Source organism: Histoplasma capsulatum (genome assembly GCF_000150115.1).
Source record: "Histoplasma capsulatum G186AR genomic scaffold supercont2.2, whole genome shotgun sequence".
Taxonomy (NCBI): Eukaryota; Fungi; Ascomycota; class Eurotiomycetes; order Onygenales; family Ajellomycetaceae; genus Histoplasma; species Histoplasma capsulatum.
Genome location: NW_025544802.1, coordinates 2544463 through 2567025, shown reverse-complemented (window position 1 = coordinate 2567025; position 22563 = coordinate 2544463). Strand labels below are relative to the sequence as shown.

Here is a 22563-nt window from a genome sequence, read left to right as displayed (position 1 = left end):
AGAGGGGAAAGGCGAGGGGGAAGGGGGAGGCGAGCGATTAGTCTCCTTGTCTATTTAAGGAAAGAAGATCTACTTTGCGGACCTGGGATTTCTAGTCGACGAAGCAGGCGCAGAAATGTAAGACAGCCTCCATCAAACATGTTCCCCGGATATATTTATCCCCTTTTTCAAACGGAATTATCACTCCCATTCCCAACTCGCACCGCCTCATCAGCTCCATGCCCAGCAGCAGCAGCAGCAGAAGAAGAAATCTTTTTCTTCGCCGTCCCAACCCCACTAACGCCTTTCTCCTGATTAGCACCCAGCCACGGCTTCCTCGCCTCGCCCAACACCTGCCTACCCAAATAGTAAATCCCCTGCCCCAGCATGATGCACACAAACGCAATCGGATACATCCAATGCACCGAATACTTGAACACATTGATCCCGATAATCACGCCCCAAAAGTTCGCCGTGAGCAGGCTGATATTGAAAAACGCCGCCGAGGCCAGCCGGAACAATATCGGCGCCAGCGAGTAGAAGATGAACAGACAGAGCGTGTAGCCCGTCAGATACCCGCCGACCTTGCCATTCCACGTCGCGCCGGCGAAGGACTCCCGGTCGAAGATGGCAGCTTGCACGCCAATGATGAACATCCCGTACAGCCCCAGCTGGCCCAGGACCTCATACATGGGCCGCTTGCTGACGAGGTATTCCTCCGCGACGTTCGTGAGGCCGTAGCAGCTGGCGCCTACCAGGGCGAAAAGGTCGCCCTTGATCTGGTTGCTGCGGGATGGACCGTCGCCGTTCCCGCCGCCGCCGGTGATGTGGTCGGAGCCGAAAAGCACACCCATGCCGCCGATGGCGACGAGGATGCCCAGGATCTGGGCCCAGTGGTAGCGGACGCGGAGGAAGAGAAAGGAGATGATCACGACGACGACGATGGCCCAGAAGTTGATGAGTTGTGCGCTTAGGATTGTTGTGTATTTGTAGGCGAGGACGATGAAGTAATTGCCCTCGACGTCGCAGAAGGCGAGGATGATGTACTTCCAGGCGTCCTTTTGGATGACGCGCAGCCAGCGTTTGAGGCCGTAGCGGTAGATGGTGTAGCTGGTGAAGACGAGGTTGAGGAGGACGTAGTTGAAGAGCGACTGGAAAGCTGGAATTGAGGTGTGGATGTTAGAGAGGAGCTGGGAGAAGGTGTTTGTGGAGGTGATGCAGAGGGCGAGAATTTGCCTGTTATTTCTCACGCAAGTTAGCAACCAGGCGTTTACACTGGAATATAAAGGGAGGAAATGGATTTTTGAATGAATGGACTGCTAACCCAAGTACAAGCACGATATAGAACTCTCTCGTATGGAAGTAGGCGAAATAACCCGTCTTGCTTTTATCTACAAGATCGGCTACAGCTGCGTCTCCGCCTGGCCTCCCTTCCTGCCCACCATCCGCATCGACACCACGAGAATCCCTGCGGAAGTCCATATCCCCATCCGATATCGCATGATTGAAATCAACGCCCTTTGTTTGGACGTGGATGGGGTCCGTACGCTCAGCCATAGTCATCAAACTTTCTTGCACTCGTAGCCCAGCGGTAGCAAACCAAGATAGAAGGTATATAGAAATTGAAATAAGATATGGAAAAAGAGAAGGTTATAGTTCTAGCAATTGGAGCTTTATAGGCAAAGCAAGCGCAAAGCTCCTGAAGTCGCTTGCTATGGGGAATTGAATTCCCGTGGGAAGGGAGAGGGGGGAGAGGGGTTGAGAAGGGTTGGGATGAAGGTGGATGGAGGAGGAAGAAAAAGAAAACTTTTCCCATGTGTGCTCGGCAGTCCGTGCACCAATGAGGTCACCGGGGCCCCGATCAATCAGATAACAAGCTAAGCGGAACGGCTGGATTAGCGTGGGGATGCATCTTTTAGTTTCATCAAGAGGTGCAGAAGCACGGAATCAATCCTCCCAGAGTGAAATGCCTTTCGCCCATATCGTCATCGCCATCACCATTACTATTCATAGTAGTATTTTTCTCGGCTATATGCAAGGAGAGCTTCCGGTAGCCACCCTGCAGTTCTAAGAGCTAGCTAGACGCATGATGTCTAATGCATCATCCTTGAAGATACACATCCAACCACACCAGGGAACGTTTTATTGTCCGTCCTGGTCTTGGGTCACCCTGAGGGACGATCATATCTAGAGAACCCCGTACTCCTGGGATCAACTGGAGACTCCACGTTTGGACATTATATCCAGGGTCGCTAACTCTCACACTTTTATGGTGTGTCGACGCATTCACCAGCGAAATGGTCCTCAGGAGAATATCCTTTCCCGTCATCAGTTCCACCGCTTGCCGTCCTACTGACCCTCGTTTGATCGCGCTGCTTAGAAATAATCGGATTGAAGAATCAATTGGAAATAATGGCCAAATCGGGAACACTCTCAAGATTCACCACCTTTTGATACCCATCCGATCCCTCAATACGCTCCTGCCATCCATGTTACCAGCAACCAGGGAACCCTGTGGACCCAAATAACATCATGGCGGGGTTCTTTCGCCATTGCTCCAATGGATCGCAATCCTTACGGTGGGAGTCACCCATATCAATTTAAGATATTTATAAAGGATTTAGCATGTTTATCCATCCGATGCCATCTCCACCTGGGAAAAGACGGCCGGGCAGCGTGTGGATATCCGTTCCCGAGGGAAATGGAATTGATAAAATATATTCAATTTTATGGCGGGGACAACCCCAGAAGCCCATATTTGCTCCTGTCTTCACGTCTTCCGCCAACTTCTTTCTCCTCCTGGGCCCCATATTTTCCGGTTGTGTCTAGCTTTTCCAGGACGGGGGGCTGTCGTGGCCACATTCCATTACCACGGCATCCGGTACCCAGATGGAACATGGGATGGTGTTTTTATAAGTGGCGTAGGTCTTACAGGGTAATGATGCGGTGGAGCATCAAAGCATGCAGCTCCAATGAAAAGTTATGATGTACGAGTGGGGAGTGGAGGGAAGGAAGAGGCAACAGCAGATATCCACCTGAACAGGCCCAGCCATTATGCCTGAGGATAACAACAGGGGGTGAGCTCCTTTCGCTCCTTTCGCTCCTTCCTGTAGTAGATAGTATCCAAGGACATATAATCATGATCTGATGGGCACCATTTCCAAGGCTATGCCATACCGGAGCAAAAATATCTTTTTTTCGTTTGTTGTCGTTGATGCGCTGAACCAAGGACAAATGATGGGCCTTAACATCGCTATTGGTTAATCAAGCTTCACGGCTTATTGCCCAAACAAATACGTTATATGTTAATGGCATCACACGAGACATAAACCTGAGGGAGGTGTCAACCTTAAGTGATACGCTTTTTGACACCAAGAAGCTACAGAATTGGAAGCGCTGGTGGCAAGTTGGCATTTTCAGGGAAGGAAACATCGCCAATTGCATGGATGGGTGATAGATGGATGACCGGTAAGGGTATCACATTCTCTGGTTCAAATCGTGCCCATGATTAAGTGTAGATAGGGCGGGTGGCGAGATGCCGAAATCCTCAAGAATGTGTCGCAGAGGTTAACGTACCCAATCGAGAGCTAGGATTCTATGGCTGGGGAAATATGGATATACTAGTTAGTATATAACCAGTCCAGTTGCACAGGGGCATAGGTCAATCATCTTCATGGTACGAGCGACAGCATTTTTGCCCCGTAGTTTGGTTGTCGCATGCCATTTGTTTTAAATGGCCAGTGTTCAAAAATGCGTGACCTGGGGAATGATCGACCCAGCCCAACCCGATTGAGATTGACAGGGGAGTTGTGCCGGGCGGGACAGTCGACAGGCCATAGCATGAACAAACCCACAAAACGCCATGCTGGCTTGAGCATTGCATGAGCATTTGCCAAGGCTTCGTTTTGTGCTTCCAGGGCAGATACGGGCTGGCGCTGGAGTTGAAACAGAATGGGATATTTCCGTTGGGTTGGAGCTTCGGGACGGGGCAATTCCCGCTTACTCTTTTCAGAGGAATGCACGGGAATATAGAGGGATTAGCATAGATACTAGTAGATATTGCCAGGTTAAACGGAGGTCCATAAGGATATTTATCGACTCGCATCTCGTATACCGCGAGCAGCAGTGTCCAGATGGATGGTGGATGGTGGAGGGTGGAGGGTGGATGCACGTCATGGGCTCCTCAGGCACTGGCAGAACCAGCCTAACCCAAAGCATCCACGCGGCTCCTCTCGATGGCCCCGTTCCCCAAACCAGCAGCAGCTTCACCACCGGGACACCTCAGGACCAGGACATCCTCTGCGTCCATCCTCCACATCCTCCATCACCACCGCGCCGCTGCGTCTCCTGTCTCCTGGCTCTGTCTCCTGTCACTCTTTCGCTTCAGAGTATCTATCTAGGATCTTGGCCCCGTTGTCCCTGGTCGTGACTCTCTCCTGTTCCTTGTCTCCAGGCCTGGCTCCACCAACCACCCTAGCACCCCCATCCCGCGTCCGCCTCATCCTTCCCACGTCCATCATCAGCATCTCCCGGCCACCACCCCGTTGCCCACTGCTTTGACCCACCCGATCATTTCGGCATTCCTGTCTCTGCAGCTTCTATCGCTCTTCTCTTCCAAGTTCCATCGTAGCCCCTCCGTCGTCCATTTTCCAGCTCACTGCCCTGGCCGCGTTTCTCGGCGCTCCCATCATTTTTTTTTTGCGCCCACACACTGCGGACCCGTGGACCAACACTTGTCCCTGCCGAGGCACCCTCCAAGCACACAGCTCCCTTGTGCCTAGATCGCATTTCACCGGACTCGCACCATCGCTTTCCTAAACGACACATCAGTCGCAAAATCCCGCTGTCTCCTTTGCGAAAACGCTCGAAACAGTGTTTTCCTCGTCTCTCTTCTTTCTCTCTTGCCTCCATTTCGTTCTTCCTCTTGTTCCTGTTCCTGTTCCTATTCCTCGTCCTCGTCCTGTCCCTGTGATTTTATTTTATATTTTTTTTTTCATCCTCACCTTTTTTCCGAAATTGCCTGTGCCTAGTTTTCGGCTCTCATCACGCCGGGCCGGTACACTCGACTAGGGTTGGCACCGGAGTGACGAGACGCCCTTCTTCTCCCAGATAATGGCAGTGGTGGCACCACCGCCAAACGATCGAAAGCGGGTCAAGGTCTATGAATTGAGAGATAATGACTGGTTTGATAGAGGCACAGGCCTGTGCTCTGCCCAGGTCATCGATGTAAGCGCACTCTCTCACCCTTTTGTGCTAGCTACTCATCTCATTGTGATCGCATTAACAACGTTGGTGAGACACGCGGTTATGTTATCGGGACTACGTGCGGAAACACGCGCAAAACACAAATTCTTGCTAATAATGGCCTTTCACTACTTGTTTAGGACGAACCGAGAATCTACGTGGAGTCGGAGGATGAGCCAGATCGTATGCTACTGGAGTCCAGGATTCGTAGAGATGATGGATATCAGAAGCAACAAGGTCTGGCAGCGCTTTCCTGCGCTTGATCGCATGTGGGCAAGCGCTGATACTTTTGAGGACAGAAACGTTGATCGTGTGGACTGAGCCTGGTGGTACGGACATGGCATTGAGTTTTCAGGAAGCCGAGGGATGTGCTGTTATCTGGTTCGTCATAATCCGTGTTTTCTAGTCTTGCGATTCAATGGGTTGATATAGTTGCTAATCGATACTACGGTTTTCAAGGGAATTCGTGAGCAATGTTCAGCGCCAAATGCTTGCTTTCACTGGTCCAGGTTAGTTACGACCACTCTTTTCCCTTTCCCCGCGCGTTATTCCCTAGTCAACGTCTCCACCTCCGGGGAGAAATATATTGACTTTCCCCTAGATGATTCCCTCTCCGATGATGCTCTCGATTCCAGCTTCTCCAATCCCATAATCCTTCCTGCCCCGGAACTTGGCAACCTGGCTGAGATTGAGCAACGAATACGACAAGCCAGCATCGGTCCTGGACGAGATTCGCTCACCAAATTTTTAGTCCGAGAAGAATATCTCCTTAAACTTCTACCGCTGGTCAGCGACGCTGAGGACCTGGAAAGTCTTCCGGATCTACATCGATTATGTAATATTATGAAATCCATCATCCTGCTCAACGATAATACCCTAATAGAACTCGTCGTGAGCGATCATGTTATCAGTGGAGTCGTTGGCGCCCTTGAATGTATGTGGCTTTCTATCAATTTCCTTCCTCTCAACCGTATTTTTGACGCAAGGGCTCATTGTCCGTTACTCTCTAGATGACCCCGATTTCCCAACCCATAAAGCAAATCATCGTCAATACCTTAACGATCGCAGTCGATACAAGGAGGTTGTCCCAATCAAGGACCCCATAATTCTCCGCAAAATCAGACACACCTGGAGGCTACAGTATCTAAAGGATGTTGTTCTCGCGCGAATTCTCGATGATCCCACCTTTTCCGTGCTAAACTCCCTAATATTCTTCAACCAAGTTGATATCGTCCAGCACCTCCAAACCAACACGCCTTTCCTCAACGAACTTTTCTCTATATTCAACCCGAAAAACACAGACAACAAGAGAAAAGAAGACGCTGTGCAGTTCCTTCACCAATGCGCAGCCATTGCAAAAAACCTCCAAGCCCCGGCCCGCGCCAACCTCTTCGCAAACTTCATAGGCCATGGCCTCTTCTCAGTCATCGCATTTGCTGTGAAACACCCCAACCCCGCCCTGCGAACCACTGGCATTGACATCTTGGTTGCCCTACTGGACCACGACCCGCTCATGATTCGCGGATACATGCTGAAAGCTGTGAATGAGCATAAAGTGCCACTAACAGATACACTCATAGATTTGCTGCATGCGGAGACGGACTTGGGTGTTAAAAACCAACTGGCGGATGCGATTAAAGTTCTTTTGGATCCACAAGTGCCCATCCAGGATCCGATGAGTAGGGCTGGAGCAGATTTCCTAACAAAACTGCGCTCACAGAATCCAATTCCCGATACCTTCGTGCAGAACCACTTCGATGAATCTGCGAAAAGGCTCTTTTTGCCGTTGAAGAAGATGGAGCCTAGGCAATCGAGTAAGCTTTTTCTCACAAAGAAAACAGGGAAACTTTTAAAAAAAAAGAGAGAAAAAAGGAATTTTGTTTTACACTATGTTAATGCTTACGGGGATATATACTAACTGTTGAAATTTTGTGCGATTTTAGTAAATGACCTAACGTTCCAAGAAGTCTCGTTATATTCGCATCTTGTTGACATTCTCACATTTTTTGTTCGACAGCATTATTTACGGTGTCGCGGATTTATGCATGGGGAATCGCTTACATCCAGGGTGGCGCAATTATTAACAGTACCGCAAAAACATTTGAAATTAAGTAAGCCATCCATTTTCCCATTTCTCCATCGTGAGCTTGGGCGTGGAAGATCGTTATCAGGGACTTGGATTGGATCGGATGAACTTTTTACTGACTCTGTGTTCGCCCAAATCAGCCGCTTTGAAATTTTTTCGCACTTTGATAAGTTTACAAGATACCTTTTACGTTGCCCAGATGACCCACAACAACATATTCGAATTAATTCTAAACATCGTCTATGAAACCATGCCGCGCGACAGCCTGCTAAACTCCGCATGTCTGGATCTCTTCGAATTCGTGAAGCGCGAAAATATCAAAACTATAATCGTCCACGTTGTCGAGAATTATAGAGATATTCTCAAGAACATCACGTATGTTGACACATTCCAGAATCTGATACTACGCTATGATCAACTACAGGGATACGGAGTCGCGCCGGATGTGACGTTGTTCAGCCAGGACGAATCGGTGGGAACCCCGCGAATGCTCATCAATGGTGGTCAGCGATGGCATGGTGTTAGGGAGATGGATGCCGCGGAGGAGGAGTACTTCGATACCTCGGATGACGAGGAAGATGAGGTATGCTTCTCGTCTCGTGAATTTAAACATGACGAATGGGAGGGAGTTGGGCAAGAACATGACATGAGCGTCAAGTTCAGTCAGGCGCATTGTTATCGTGATGGGACATCGGTACTCATTGTCGATTGCCAACAGGACAAACCACAGCGGATGGATGCCACGGCGACGAATGCGAATGCGAATGCGAACGTGAACCCGCCGACGGCTATCGCGGTTAACGGATCTGCGTCGCCTATTGTCAAACCCTTGGTCGATTACCCGGACGATGACGACGAGGAGGACGTAATGGATATAAATGTCCAAAGTCAGCAACCGCAACAGACAGAACTCCAACCGTCAGACTCGCTAGCCAGCTCCATTGAGCAATCAGAACAACTACGACCGCAAACACAAACACAGTCCGAGCCAACCTCAACGACGTCACCAGACCGTTCCGCCACCCTCAGCCCACGTCTCCCCCCTTACCGCTACACAGAGAAACGCCGGCGCGAAGAAGACGATGACGACGATGAACTCGTCAAGTTATCCTCGGGCACGAAACGGCGGAGCTCAAGCCTTAGCAGCATCGGCTCATCGGGAAGCATCGGAATTGGTATTAGCTCATTGAGAAAGAAGAAGAGTTTCTCCGGCGTGGGGAAGAATGATGAACGCGAGCGTGAGAGTGGCAATTTTGATGATGGGACAGGGCCAATGAAATCTGCAGCGGCGGCAACGACCGTGACGACGACAACAACAACGACAGGAACAGGAACAGGGACTGCTGGTGCTGGTGTTGGCGCGGTCGGGAAGAAGATTTCGATTAATCTGAACTTGTCGACATTGAAAGCTGATCCGGCTGGGGCCAAGAAAAGAACTGTGGGAACGGGAACGGGACCCGAGCTTGGAACCGGGACCGAACCCGGAACCCGAACGAGTCCGAAAGCGGGCAGGCCCACCGCATCCACATCCATCACTGCTGGCGACGAAAGCGATGATGGTGGCGGTAGTGGCGGTGGTGGTGGTGGGGATCATGGAGGCCCCGAAGCCAGGGTTGATGTCGATACTAAATAGAAACTCGGATTCACACTTCTGGTCTCTTCTCTGCTTTTTTCTTTTTTTTTTTTCACCGCCGCGTTGCGTTGCGATGCGATGCGTTTCATGGAATTGAATTGAACTAAATTATCGAATTGAACTGTGCCAGTGCGCTGCGCTTTTTATCCCTCTTGTTCTGAAAACTTGGGATCTTTTTGCTTGTGCCACAGGCATTGGTTTTTGGTCTTGGTTTGGTGGGTGTTAAAAGGTTCTTCTCCGCCGGTTTTCTGTTTCTATTTTTATTTCATCAATTTATACTTTCATATTTCTTTTCCCTTTTTTTTCTTTTTGTCCCTGGCTCATTCCTTCTCCTGGCCGCACCCTGTTCTATATAAAAATTTTCTTCCCCTCCCGTTTTCTCGTTGTTAAGGTGAAGGTGAAATGAAATGAAACAGTGAGGGCGATTTGCATGAGTCGTTTTGTGAAGTTATATTACTCCACTTGTTAAAATCGGCCTTCTAATTCCGTTTCACCACATGTGTATGTATGTGATGTGTCTATCTATGCATTTTCCACTTTGAACTTTTTCGCACAAGGTTTGTTATTACAGCAAAGAGGGGGACAGGAAGATTCATTAAAGGAAGGGGGAGAAAAAGGGGAAAAGAGGCTGGTTATGTAATGAACATTCTCAGAATAAACTCTTGAGAGAAGTGGATATTTTATATCATGTGATTTAGTGTCCCAGGAGGTGGTGTGTCCCAAGAAGTGGTGAAGTACGTTAGCTACTCAGGCATTGAGTCTGAGATACTGAGACACACAGCCCGAGGACCATTCTTGACTGATGAGGGGTAAATTGTCACAGAGCCATCCGGACACTGACATCTGTGGGGCTTAACTATGTACTGTATGTATGAAATACAGGTTTCATAGCAGCATGACATTTCAAGTGATAGAGCCCTATCCGCCCGTATAGGCCCCGATGTTAACATTGATACTTGTCTTCTAATTGTAGAGCTTACTACATGACATGCTGTCTAAATTTCTCAAACTATTCAAATAATTCAATTTTTTATATAATAGACTTATTATTTATCAAATAATAAGTATATAATACTTCTGACATTCAAACATGAAGAGAATAATATCTATCATCTATATTTTTACAGGAATTTAAATATCTCAATCGAGACTGTCACAGAAAATGCAATTACGTATTATAGCACTTTGATTTTATCAGAAGTAACATAGTTGATTCTTCTAAGAAATAACTAAAGAAGGAAAAGAAGAACAAGGAGAGATGACATGCATCATTCAAGAGACAAAGTGCAACTATAGAACAAATGTTATCCACATAATTATGTGTGGTACAGGTCAAGTCTTTCTAGATAGTCACTCTCCATTTCTCCCTGAATTACCTAGATACAATAAGCAGTGCCATTAGGGCCGTCTTTGCAAGTAGGTCGACCACTTGGACTGCTTCGATTCCTGCAGATGGATGAGAGTTTCCAATTTCCTGATGAGGTACAGACATCAACCCAGCAGTCGGTCGATTGTCGTATACACACGCATCGATATGAGCCAGGCCGACATCCAAGAGAGGTAAAATCGGCAGCCGGAGGCGCGTCTTCAGTAGGGGCAGCCAACACGAGTGGTGCAAGGAGCAGGACCAGGGCCATAGCTTTGTTGATGAACTGCATTGTCAAATGATGAATCTGACTTGTCGCTGTCATGTTAGATTTGAGTACTCATGTTGCTTGAACAAAATATTGCACTATTATAAGATGAAAGTGAAACAAACCTTGATCTGCACTTTTTTAAGTGTTTGTTTTAAATATTAAGATATTTGACCTTCAAAATGACTAGATATAAATTCAAGAAACTAGGTTAGCAAAGTTGAAGTCTGAAAATACACATATATATAAACAGAAGACTTCTCACCTGTAGAATAGAATGAAAGAAAATTTGTTTGTTCTCTGATCTGAATTTTCCAAAATCCAAAACCTGAGAATAGATAGGAAGCTCTCTTATATAGTAATATTTCTTATACTCTTAATTTCCGAGGGTTACAATTCAACTCTATCAACTAATCTAGAACTTTCACACCTGTTCAGAGAGGGGTTGATGCATTTACCATGTTATACACGGACTCTGTGTTCGAATATCTAACGGTGCTACATAGTAAGCATTTTATAAGAGACCCTGGTGACTGAAGCACCGTAGAATTTACCGGACTACCACATAATAGCCAGATTCATTTTGGATTCGATTCTAGACCAGCTTCATCCATCTAATGCTGGTAGAGAATGCGGTGTTATACTAATATGTTTGTAGTACATACATACTCGGTCAATTCACTCATTGGAAGTCTCCGAGTCAGAGCCACAGCCATTTTAACTCTCCATTCTTCCCTTTTCTTTCCGAGCCAATAGCTTCATTGACCGCCAGGTTGTTTCAATTTGCGGAGTTGTCGATACTGGGCAGATCAGGCTACCTCAGGGAACACGTTACGATCAACGGCGGATATAAAACTTTACCACATGATCTGTAAACGAGGGTCCGACCAGAGGTTGAGGTGAGCGGTAGCTGGCGAATCATCTAGGGGAAAGGGAAGCCAGAATACACATAAAGAACAATCCCCGAGCGCCCACAAATGCCACGATTTATATAAAACAACTCCAACCCCCATCCCGATAACTAGTAATTAATTCACTTGAACAGCACGATCCAGCCAGCCCCCAAGTCTGAGGCTCACAATACGAGCCAGGTCCGTGGACCCATCCGCTTGCACACCCGTTTCCTCGAAATCCTGGAGTAGTTTATCAATATATTTGCCCGCCCCTGACAGGTGGAGGATATACGCAATGGCCCGGTGTAGAGCAAGTAGCCGGGGGGAGGGAGCATCTATCACCCTTCCTTCGCTGAGAAAGAGTTTGCGAGTAACAGGTAGGCCAAGACGCGCTGCCGAAACTGGATGGAGGAAACTGCCTATGCGATAGGTATGCTCCTCACCGGCGACGGCATCAAAGTATACCTGAAAGTTGCCAAAGAGTGCATGGAAAGTAGGAGTCAGGCTGATGGCATTGCGCGGGCTGTCAATATGATCCCCCTCAATGAGATGAGCCACGTCGCAATCAAACATGTTGAGGATGCCAATGGTGGTCCTTCTGGCGTCATTCTGTCTGTCATTTAGCTATGGTGAAAAATCTATTTGGAATAGATAACTTACCAGCTGTAAATTCTCGCTCATTTTTGTAAGAGAGTGGGGAAGTATATGAGCCACTTCCAGGGTTGTGGTTGTAACCTCATTGGTAAGCAGATTCCCATCATCATCTCGAGCATCAAAACCGTGCTGATTTGATCGCTTTATATCTTGTTGGATGTCAAAAACTCGGGAGATCACACAACGATGTTTGTCACGAGCAAGGCAAAGAGCTCGAAGGTATGAAACTCGGTCAAGGGTGCCACTGATTTCATGCGGTGAACGTACGCTTTGCATTGCTGAAAGCTGTGCAGGAGAGGGCTGTGGTGTAATTTTTCCATTTGCTTTCACTGATGAAGGTTAGTAAATTTGGAAATCATAGGTGTGGGCATAGCACAAACATGGGAAGAAGAACTGCTCGAGGAGCATGTCTGCAAAGTCAATGAATTTTTGACGGATCTGACTATCATCAGTGTTGATATCTTCACTACTGCTGATATCTAATCCCATAATATTGAAGAAAACCCGCAGGAATGTATCCTTGGACATCTCAGAGCGCGAATATTCGTAGGTATGACGGACGAGCAAATGACGACTATATCCGCTCTTGGAGCCAACGTGATTGGAAACGTGGTCGATAATATCGTTTAAGGCCCCTCGGGCGCGAGAGCGCTCATCTGTAGTTAAGGGACCTAGTTGGGAGCAGTTGATGATATCCTCTAACGATGCTTGATGACGATGGTGAGGCTGGGGTTGAACTTGAGAGCCGGAAGATAATCGGAAGGAGCCTTCATAAAACGACTGGGGACGGTTCTGGGATGCCATGGTGCAGTGGGTGTAAGGGAAAAAGTCATTTGTGTCGGACGTCTGAGTGGTTGAATTGATTGCTATCTGCATATGCAGTGTTCGAGTGCCAGTCCGTAATAGGCAGGCCCACCGCACGTGATGAACGCTATTGCAGGAGGTAATGTTGTTGTGTTGTTATTAACTGTTCTGCTACTGTATGGCTTGTATTTTCTTGTGAATGGATATGGATATTCAGAGAGGATACAACGGCGTGGCAGATGACTACAATATATTTAGTCCAATTCTAGGCTATTAGTTCCAAGGTGGCTAGCCGTCAGGCCTTATCGGCCTGATTGGCGTTGTCCTTGCTAGATCGCCGATGGACCTAGTGTACTAGTCGCCTTAAGAAACTGGATATATAGACTCATTTTGAGTAACCTCCTACAGATCGTCGTTCCGATATATCATCCGAGAGGAACTTTGATTTCAGAACACAAACCTGAGCTCGAATACCACATGGATCCCTACCAGAAACCCTTTTCTAAATGCTCTCTAGGTAATTATTACAAACCAGCTAGCCCCTCACACTGCTGTACGAACATGCAACCAGCATAATGTGGCAGTATACAAATCCCCAGTGACGTATTTTCCCCCAAATCAATGATCGAGGACTTTCCTCTTTGAGACCAGTGAATAGCCAACACATCGACAGCCTTCGTTCCTGATATTCCCTTCCACCCTCCACCCTTTCCCATCTCTAGTTCTCTTCCCGCAACACCGGCATCTGTTGTTATATCAGCTTGTGTGATTTTGAACCAGCGCCCCCCCACTACAGCTCTCTATTTTGAAGCACATCTATTGCCTCCGTTCTTTGCTATTTCCAGACCCGTTCGGTTTTCACAACCGGCTTCATGTCAAATTCTCCCTCCCTTCCAGATCCTGGATCAAATCCAGTTGAGGAAACGGCCCTGGCAGGTGGTAGACTGGTTTTACCGGCTACGGGCCCTTCCGGCACGAGTCCGTCACGGCCTATGCCTGAACTAGAGAGTGTAACTCCAAAACTGCCAGCTTGGAATGACACCGCTGAGGCGATACATTGGTTTGTCCACGTGAGAGCAGCTCTGAAAAGCGTTGTTTATCGATATTGCGACGCGTTGAGAAGGTCTATTGCTATCTTTACTCAACACAATGCGACCCAATATAGCGACTACCAACCCTTGACTGAACAGCTGAACAGTGTTCGGATTATGTGGAAAATGTTTGCGAGTCAAAACGATGTTACGCCAGGGTTTTTAGAGAGCTGTGTGGTTTCTTTTGATTTCAACGGTGCAGTGAAGCATATGAAAACACCTAGAACGGGGTCAAAGGAAAGTGCTTCCGAAATGAGACAGCTCCGAGACCTGACCAGAGGCATTATTGAGGAAGCCTGTGTGCTTCAAGGGCTCATTGAGGAGGCAAACCTGCGGTTAGCAGAAGAACAACTGAATGAGGAAAATGTTCTACCTCAGTTACCAGCATTTTCAGACCTCCCCGTACTTACTACCATACCTACAAGATCGACGTCGACTACAATGATGGGAAATACTGCTATGGAACGAATTTTCTCTTCTGTTAGCCATAGCTCGTCCGCAAGTCTCTCTGATGAGCCTGCAGCATTACCTCCAATTGCCAGTGAATCGCTTGGGGATACAAAACATGAAGCAGACAGCGAAGGGAATAAGGAGGATGATGATGAAGAGGAGAAGGAAGCGGAGAAGGAAGCGGAGGAATCAGATGAATCAGATGAATCAGAGGAAGAGGACAACCGCTACTATCCCTTCAAAGTGCGACTTCCCGATGAGTTAGATTTGACGCAATTCGATGCTGTTTGGACGAATGAAGATGGGTATCCTGGCGATGTCCCGGAGGAACTTAAAGATTATTTAGAATATACTCGTAAGTCTATGCCTAGTGCCTCAAGCAATCTATTGCGACTTAAACATATGCTGACATTTGCCATTTAGGCGGTGCACAGATGATTGGCTCTATTCGAAGCATCTTTTGGCTTGATGGCGTCCAAGAGATGGTGGATGCTATAGATGACCCAGCGTTCGTAATAGAAGATGAAATAGCCGAGTGTCCGCTTGGATGTCTGCCTTCAGCATTTCTGCTAGGACGCTACGCCGAGGAGGGAAAGGTTCCACAAAATGTTTTTGACAAGTATATGGTGGGCATCGAGCGTCCACCTGAAGACAGGGTTCAAGTCTGGGTTACCAGAGATTTTGAAATTCCACAACAGGTCACTGGGGATCTGCAGCAGCATCGCATTGCCAACATGTACCCATTTACAAGACCACGTTTCTTTCCAGAGACCGTGCGAGCCCTGCGGATAAAGCATGACAAGAAGAAAGAGCGGTTTCTTGCAACTTGCCACAGGAAATTTGATGACAATTTTCTGACCCGTGAGGATATTCTCTTCCGGGGCCTTAACCGTACGGCTGTTGCAGCATCCTTGGCGCTATTAGTTCCAACAATTTGTAATAACGCATACGATAATGAATTTGGTCCTGGGATCTATACTACACCAATTCTTGAGGCTGCTAAGAGCTATGCCGGGGTCGATGGTGCCATTATGGTGTTTGAAAGAAATCTGAAAGACTTAAATGTCTGGAAACCTTCACAAGACGAGTGGAAACGCCTGACCGCCACATGGCTACAGTTACCACTCAAGGATATAGCGATCCCAGAAAATTTCCGAGATGCTGATGTTATAATCGGTCCCATGTCCACTGGTGCACGCGATGCAAAGAAGCAGGCGCGATTCCCTATGCAGCAGTTAGAAGACACCCAGGTAGTCTTCACAAGCTATCGCTCATGTGAAAGGCTATGCAGTCTCCTTCGTGCTATTATTTTCATCGAAAATTGATGTGCGGCCTTGTACGATACTCTAGCTGGCTGCCAGATGTGTTTTAATGTATTAATAGTGTAGTCTATTCAAAAAGTTCATAGTTACATAATTACTAGCACTTAATATCCAGTATCGAGCTTACAATATGAATAAAGTTTTATTTGATCTTTAAGTCTGTTTTCCTGTTATTAAATTGCTTTAAAGTCCAATATGTCCTAAATGTGCTAAATATTGCTGTAGTTTATAATAATAACTAGTCTACTTGTAGTTAACTATAGATTTTCAGTGTTTCACTATGAAGGATCTGAATACAAGATCATCACAGATTCAAATCAATAAATACTTTTAAAATACACGATAATACTTCTGCTTTTGGTGCAGTAATTTAGTCCCGACAGCCATTCTAGCCATAAATGCGGGGGAGTCTGGCGGGGTAGTGAAGTTGACTTGTTGATGGCCGAGCAACGGTGTTTCAATGGTCGAAAGCTAAGTCATCCGGTTTAAATCTTGGGCGGAGAGAGATCCTTTCAATCGTCCGCTCGACAAATTTCCACCTATAAGAGTTGAATCCCCGAGACCGTCATAATCTGAGCCACTTCGCCATGCCTGACCTAAGGCATGCATGGGCCAGATGGTCAGCATAGGTCATTTCAGCAAAAAAGTGATGGCTAGGGACTGAAATCGCGTGCGAACCAGCTCGAAGTTGCACCAACGCCTTCATAGCCAACCATTATCATTGCTAACAACTGCGAGCTTGTCAGTGCGATGTTTCAGATTCACGCGGCGAATCTAAGGAGACAAAAAGATGGTGGCTCTAAAGATGTGTCATCTTGTCCCATTATTAACTACCACCCTCCTTGGCTCTCTGACCACATTTTGTTCGAGCATCTCGGCTGCCCCACCGGTGGTTCACAGGATGGATCATACAGTGGAAGCACAGACCCCTACCTTTCTACCACCAAAAGCTTTACTATCCAGTTAAGATTGGTCACGTTTTCAACAGTCAGTACCAAATAATTGCGAAACTTGGTTATGGCACATACTATACCGTTTGGCTTGCATGGGACGAGAGGTTTCAATTCCTTTTTGAACGAGCTATATCCTCATTGCTAACTTGGATGTAGAGCGAAAGAATATACCTCATTCAAGATTTGCATTCAAACTGATAATACTGAGTCTTCTCCTGTCCTTAACGAACTCAACATGCTCCACCGCTTGAACGAGTTCATCAAAGAGGACCAACCTTGGCTTAACTTTACGCCTCTTGCACAAGACATACTGGTAAGCCTACTCAATATATGCTTAACATGTTGGGGGGAGTTTGGCTTTGTATATTTATAATGAATCAACAGACATTTCGCTGCAAAATATTTTGATGGAAATTGATGATGATACCAGTTTTAAAAGATGTTGAGAATAAGGAGTCTCAAAACCCAAGTGTCCTATTGGTCTTGCATAATGGGGCTGCCTCTACTATTGTCTATAGATCTCAACCTACCATGTCAGGACTCTCCGGTCACCCCATTCTTACAGACTTTGGTCAAATGAGGTTAGTGGAAGGACGCGCAAATCAGGATTGGTGGATGTCTGATCCATATCGGGCCCGGAAGTGCGTTTACAGCTCCCTGGGGGGTTCCCAGTTGATATGCGATCAATCGGTGTGATAGTGAGTTCAATTAATACCATTGGAAGCGCATACAGATGTAGTCCAGAGCGAAAAGTTTACTAATTCATTCCGTTATAGACACTCGAACTTTTGGAAGGCAGAAGCCTTTTTTGATCTGATAGATCGTCCCCACGGTCAATACGTACTTCCATTGGCTTTGGCACAATACATAGGATATCTGGGCCTTCCGCCTCTAGAAGTGATCCGTCAGAGCCCACTCTTCTCGACCTACTTTGATTCAGAGGGTAAGTACGGTCCACTGGATTCTTCTGGCTACTTCCTTCGAATGCCATTCCTCACGTTAAGTGAAACAGGGAATTGGATATCCGAACCCCTGGTATCCAGCACCATTTAATTGGGATCGTAACGTAACGGGCATGAAATGTAACATGATCGGCCAAACCTCAAACCGCACCCTCTTGGGGCGGATCTTCAAGAGCGGCCTCTTGCGTCGCTTAAGTGGTCTGCGGCTGTCTAATTTCCCGCTGTGAAACCCCTTCAGCAACACTTGGCATTCGCTTATCTTTAGGTTCCCAAGAAGGAGGGTAGCGGCTAGCCTCTCCGTTTTGACAAAGTACGTACCAGCGCAGCTCTCCCCGACCTCTCTTCCTCGTCTTTAACTCTAGGATATCATCTATCAGCCACAGCGCTCGAAAGTGTATAACATCAAAAACTGAATAAGATCAAACCAAAAGAGACTGGATTTGAAATTCGTGGTCTCAGTGACTAGTCTACATATACAATCTATTTAGTTTAAAACTTCAGTTTTGTAAACAACACTTAAAATATCATTCTGTTGGCATCCCTATTGCTCGCTAGAATGCCACGTGACCACACCTATTTAAGCAGTTCTGCGCCCGCTAGATAGTTACAATGAACCAACCTTCCACCTCCATCACATTCTAAATTTAACTTCCTTATATGAAGAACACTTCAAGATTGTTGGCCCTAGGCTGCCTATCACGGACTAGCGCACCGCACATATATGCCTCAGCTGCCTACATGCTAATACAACCACTTAGACGTCTCACAAAAATTCCTCACAAGTGCCCCATCTTCTACTAGGACCAAGCACACAGGTCTGACAATGAGGATTATCTACCATGCAATCTATATGTACCCGACACATATACTCAGCACAGAAGTCAGAACGGGCAAATTGAAAACCATGATTATATTTATACTTATAGACTGTATTAGATGAAAAGCTATTTTTATTAGTTCTAAAATTCTACACACCATTAGTAAATGTTTTCAACAATATATTATAAATATTTCTATAATAGTGTATATTATATTATATTATAACAAAACATTTGTTGACAATGTTTTTCATCTAAAAACAATGATTATTTTATTTTTTATCAATCGCTAAGATTGAAAAAGGAAAATATATATATAATTAACACTTACTTTACTTTCTTGGGAAAATGCAGTGACACAATTCAAAATTAACATGATTAATAGATTAATCCCAATTTGTTTCATTATAAGTTAAATAATAAACTAGGATACTATTAACGATATATTAATATATAAATAAACTACTGCCATTACAGCAAAGTCATGGGGGAAAAAGCAATTAATATGTAATGCGCACGCCTTAAATTGATACGTAGCTAAACCAAATTGGTTGAAGCCATAATTGCTTATATACTGGTGGGCGTACGGCATATACAAATTCATAACCAGCTCAATTAAAATTACTCAGTTCCTTTTAAGAGAGGTGTGGATTTCATTGACAATAATTAGCAGTAGTCTATAAGCGAGTCGGCCAAATAAGCGAGTCACCTTGTGCTGCCCTATCAAATTTGGATGTAGAGATATCTATTTGTTTGTAATGTTTGTTTTCAGAAGTATCTCTACATCCAAATTTGATAGGGCAGTACAAGGTGACTCGCTTATTTGGCCGACTCGCTTATAGACTATGTTAATAAAATTAACTGGTGTGTTGAATCTCAAATACAATAAAAGCATGAGGTTACAGTTGAATGCAGTTTACAGAAACTGAATATACTATGTATTTAATGACAAAGTTTGATTGATTATGCTGGAATACCACGGGATTTTTGTTAGGGCCACCCTGATATTTTAGTGGCATCTAACCTTCATTTTGGGGGTTATATGTGGCATTCTCGCGTTGAGCGTGTTTTTCATTATTATAGAATGATATATATATGGAATCTATAATCATATTAATATCTAGTATAGTCATCATCTGTCTGTATAGCTGCCTGATAGTGAGCTGATATCTCTGCTAGAAGCTTCTATACCTGCTTCTCTATTATAGTGTCTCAGACAGCTCTAATCACTTCTCAAAGTGCATCATAAGAAAGATTCTTCTCATGCTCATGATTCCCCTGTATCTACAGCTTTATAAGATTTTATATAGTTTCAATTAAATTTAGATCTGATGAATATAATAGTCAAGATAATTCTATATTCTTAAAGGAATTGTGTATGTATAGAGGAAATAAGAATGAGAAGCTTATATATGGGGAAATTTGCGGACGCGCAACCTCGGGATCAAGGTTAGCAGGGCGGCCCTAACGAAAATATAAGGGTTGCAACTACCGGACATGTGACTGAAGGTTTTGTGTTGGCCCTAGGCTACCTATTACGGACTAGCGAACGGCACCTAGATGCCTCAGCCGCCGACAAGCTTCTCACATTTTGTAAGAGGGGTTGAACCTGGTTGGTTATTATGTATGATCTATCTAGCAGCGAGCAACTAATATATATATACGCAGCGTATATGTGTGTGGGTGGGTCACGTGGGATTGGGCTTGTGGACCTCGGGAGGACCTCCAACAGGGTTCAACATGTTGGGGGTTTGGATTGGTTCGTCCCCTCTACTCCCAGCATGGCGCTGGTGGTGATCAAGCTCTTTTGCCCCAGTGGCTTAACACAACACCTCCACTCACACTGTTCGCATCATCCATACTAGCTGAATCGACACAAACAGAAAACAAGAGATGAACCAGCTAGCCACACCCCATATCACCACAAACAGCTTTTTAACATTCACCAGTACGAGTTGCACAGCAGACGAGCCCGAATCTATACTGCTATACTTCATCCCTGGAAATCCAGGGCTGATAGCTTACTATCATACGTTCCTGTCCCTGCTGAGTTCAACTCTCATATCCAGTGCCGAGTATAGTGACTATGATGACGGGAGTGCCGAAAACAACAGCAGCACGGCCAGCAGTAGCCGCATGGGCAAAGTCCCCCAATACATCATCCACGGGAAAAGCATGGGAGGTTTCGAGATTGTTGAAAACGGGAAACATGTGAGTTGTTGTAGTCCGCCCCTCACCAATATCAAAGCAAATGGAGGGATGGAAACACAATCGCAATCGCAACCGCAAGCACATCATCACCCAACAACAAAGACAGACAAGTTATACAGTCTCTCTGAACAAATTGAGCATGTGGAGCGGAACCTAAACAATTTCGTGGATGCGTGGCATGCGAGAAAACGGGCGCAGACTAGGGGAAATGACCTCAGCGATGATCAAGGACGATGGCGGCACTTTGGGGGTGTCAAGGTGATATTGATCGGACATTCAGTCGGTGCCTATATCGCTATGGAGATTCTTAGACGGCATCGGGAGGGCATCAAGCAGAAGGGAGCATCAGCCGATACAGGGGGGGCCGGCATTGGTGCTACTATGGATATCGTTGGCGGAATCCTCCTCTTTCCTACCGTAGTTGATATTGCACAGAGTTCGTCTGGGAGGAAGTTGACTGTTCGTTTTTGCTCCCTTTCCACTCAGTTCTGTGCTGAATCATTGTTGTTTCCTTTCCCCCTACCTCAGCCCCTTAAATATTCTCGGTCTTGGGGCTTACGCCAACTCACCCCCCATGCTTCGCGATATGATATGTTTTCTGATTATCCAATCTTTGCCCTGGTCCCCTCTTTGCTACGAATGCTGTACGAGCTTCCTTCTAACGACTATTCAAAATTCGCAGAAACTTCTCTACGCACCTTACCTGGCGTTCCTTACAAGTCTACTCGTCAAATTCCTGATATTTATGCTGCCGGGATCCTGGTTACGTAGTATTGTGGGTAGAGTTATGGGTTCGCCGTCGGAAAACGCAATTGATACAACAGTGGCGTTTTTGAAGAGTGCACGGGGTGTTGAGCAAGCGATGTAAGTAATATACACTGTGTTTCACTCTTTTAAAATATGCTCCCTTCTGTTTGTGACTCTTTCCCTTTGCTTCGTGTTTATCGTTCCCTTCTTCCAAAAGTCCATTTCTCTGATTCCATATTTGCGCGTATGGAATAATGCCCATATGTATTGAACTGCTGACTGGTTGCACGATCCTCTATTCGTCTTAATGGCTATTTTGGTGATGTTACATTTTACATCAAAAGTGTGGGACAACAAATACCCACACAAATGTTCGTGGGAAATCAGAGAATTGAAGTAAAAAAAATGGCCTTTCCTTACTAATTAATCAACTGCCTCTCACAGACACATGTCCGCAGACGAGATGCGCGACATAACATATGATAAATGGAGTGACGAAATATGGGGTATAGCATCATCGTCATCTGAATCCTCGCCCATGTCAGCTTCAAGCTCAGAAGAGACGCCACTGAATCTGGTGCTCTACTTTGCGAAGCAGGATCACTGGGTAGCTGATCGGACGAGGGACGAGATCATTCGAGTGAGAGGTGGTGTGGGAAGTAGTTCGGGTAGTAATGGTCCCAGGATGCAGGTGTGCGAGGACGGAGTGGTGCATGGATTCTGTATCCGTGAGTGTTTGATTCTTTTCTTCATCCTTTCGCAATTTCTCATCCTCCTGTTCCTTGTAAGAACTTTATGCGTTCGGGGGATGGCCAGTAATCATTGCGGCATATGGCTAACTCCTTTCCCATTCCTCATACATAGAACATAGTGACATCATGGCAAAGAAGACCGCCGGATGGGTTAGGGATATTGTCCAACGACAACAGAACCTGCCGAATGTTCATCATAGACACATAGGCAGATAGATAGACAGTATACATGCATAGAACCATACTCTTATTAGCTCCCGTTCCGACAAAGAGATGGCGCCTGTGGATGACGGAGACGTAAGCCGGAGGGCGCCTGTGTATATCTCATGC

At 46.1% G+C, this 22563-nt stretch overlaps 6 protein-coding genes across 6 annotated transcripts; 5 read left to right on the top strand and 1 right to left on the bottom strand.

The window, feature by feature from the left end:
- Window positions 1-167: 167 nt before the first annotated feature.
- On the bottom strand, window positions 168-1536 carry HCBG_02058 (DUF914 domain-containing protein; the record flags this gene model as incomplete). The annotated part of the gene is made up of 2 exons (XM_045429107.1): window positions 168-1215; window positions 1304-1536. 2 exons carry the CDS (start codon window positions 1534-1536, stop codon window positions 168-170), a joined length of 1281 nt encoding a protein of 426 aa, XP_045290893.1.
- Window positions 1537-5091: 3555 nt separating this feature from the next.
- On the top strand, window positions 5092-8942 carry HCBG_02057 (DUF625 domain-containing protein; the record flags this gene model as incomplete). The annotated part of the gene is made up of 5 exons (XM_045429106.1): window positions 5092-5205; window positions 5364-5406; window positions 5825-6157; window positions 6234-7037; window positions 7450-8942. 5 exons carry the CDS (start codon window positions 5092-5094, stop codon window positions 8940-8942), a joined length of 2787 nt encoding a protein of 928 aa, XP_045290892.1.
- Window positions 8943-13799: 4857 nt separating this feature from the next.
- Window positions 13800-15793, top strand: HCBG_02056 (uncharacterized protein; the record flags this gene model as incomplete). Its single annotated transcript, XM_045429105.1, has 2 exons — window positions 13800-14823; window positions 14892-15793. 2 exons carry the CDS (start codon window positions 13800-13802, stop codon window positions 15791-15793), a joined length of 1926 nt encoding a protein of 641 aa, XP_045290891.1.
- A 584-nt stretch (window positions 15794-16377) lies between these two features.
- Window positions 16378-16941, top strand: HCBG_02055 (uncharacterized protein; the record flags this gene model as incomplete). Its single annotated transcript, XM_045429104.1, has 3 exons — window positions 16378-16409; window positions 16537-16777; window positions 16900-16941. The coding sequence occupies 3 exons, from the start codon at window positions 16378-16380 to the stop codon at window positions 16939-16941; spliced, it is 315 nt and encodes a 104-aa protein (XP_045290890.1).
- Window positions 16942-17274: 333 nt separating this feature from the next.
- HCBG_02054 (uncharacterized protein) lies at window positions 17275-17990 on the top strand (the record flags this gene model as incomplete). Its single annotated transcript, XM_045429103.1, has 3 exons — window positions 17275-17384; window positions 17520-17686; window positions 17944-17990. The coding sequence occupies 3 exons, from the start codon at window positions 17275-17277 to the stop codon at window positions 17988-17990; spliced, it is 324 nt and encodes a 107-aa protein (XP_045290889.1).
- Window positions 17991-20304: 2314 nt separating this feature from the next.
- HCBG_02053 (bifunctional triacylglycerol lipase/ester hydrolase) lies at window positions 20305-22534 on the top strand (the record flags this gene model as incomplete). Its single annotated transcript, XM_045429102.1, has 5 exons — window positions 20305-20338; window positions 20487-21193; window positions 21417-21598; window positions 21926-22209; window positions 22488-22534. The coding sequence occupies 5 exons, from the start codon at window positions 20305-20307 to the stop codon at window positions 22532-22534; spliced, it is 1254 nt and encodes a 417-aa protein (XP_045290888.1).
- Between the last annotated feature and the right edge of the window lie 29 nt (window positions 22535-22563).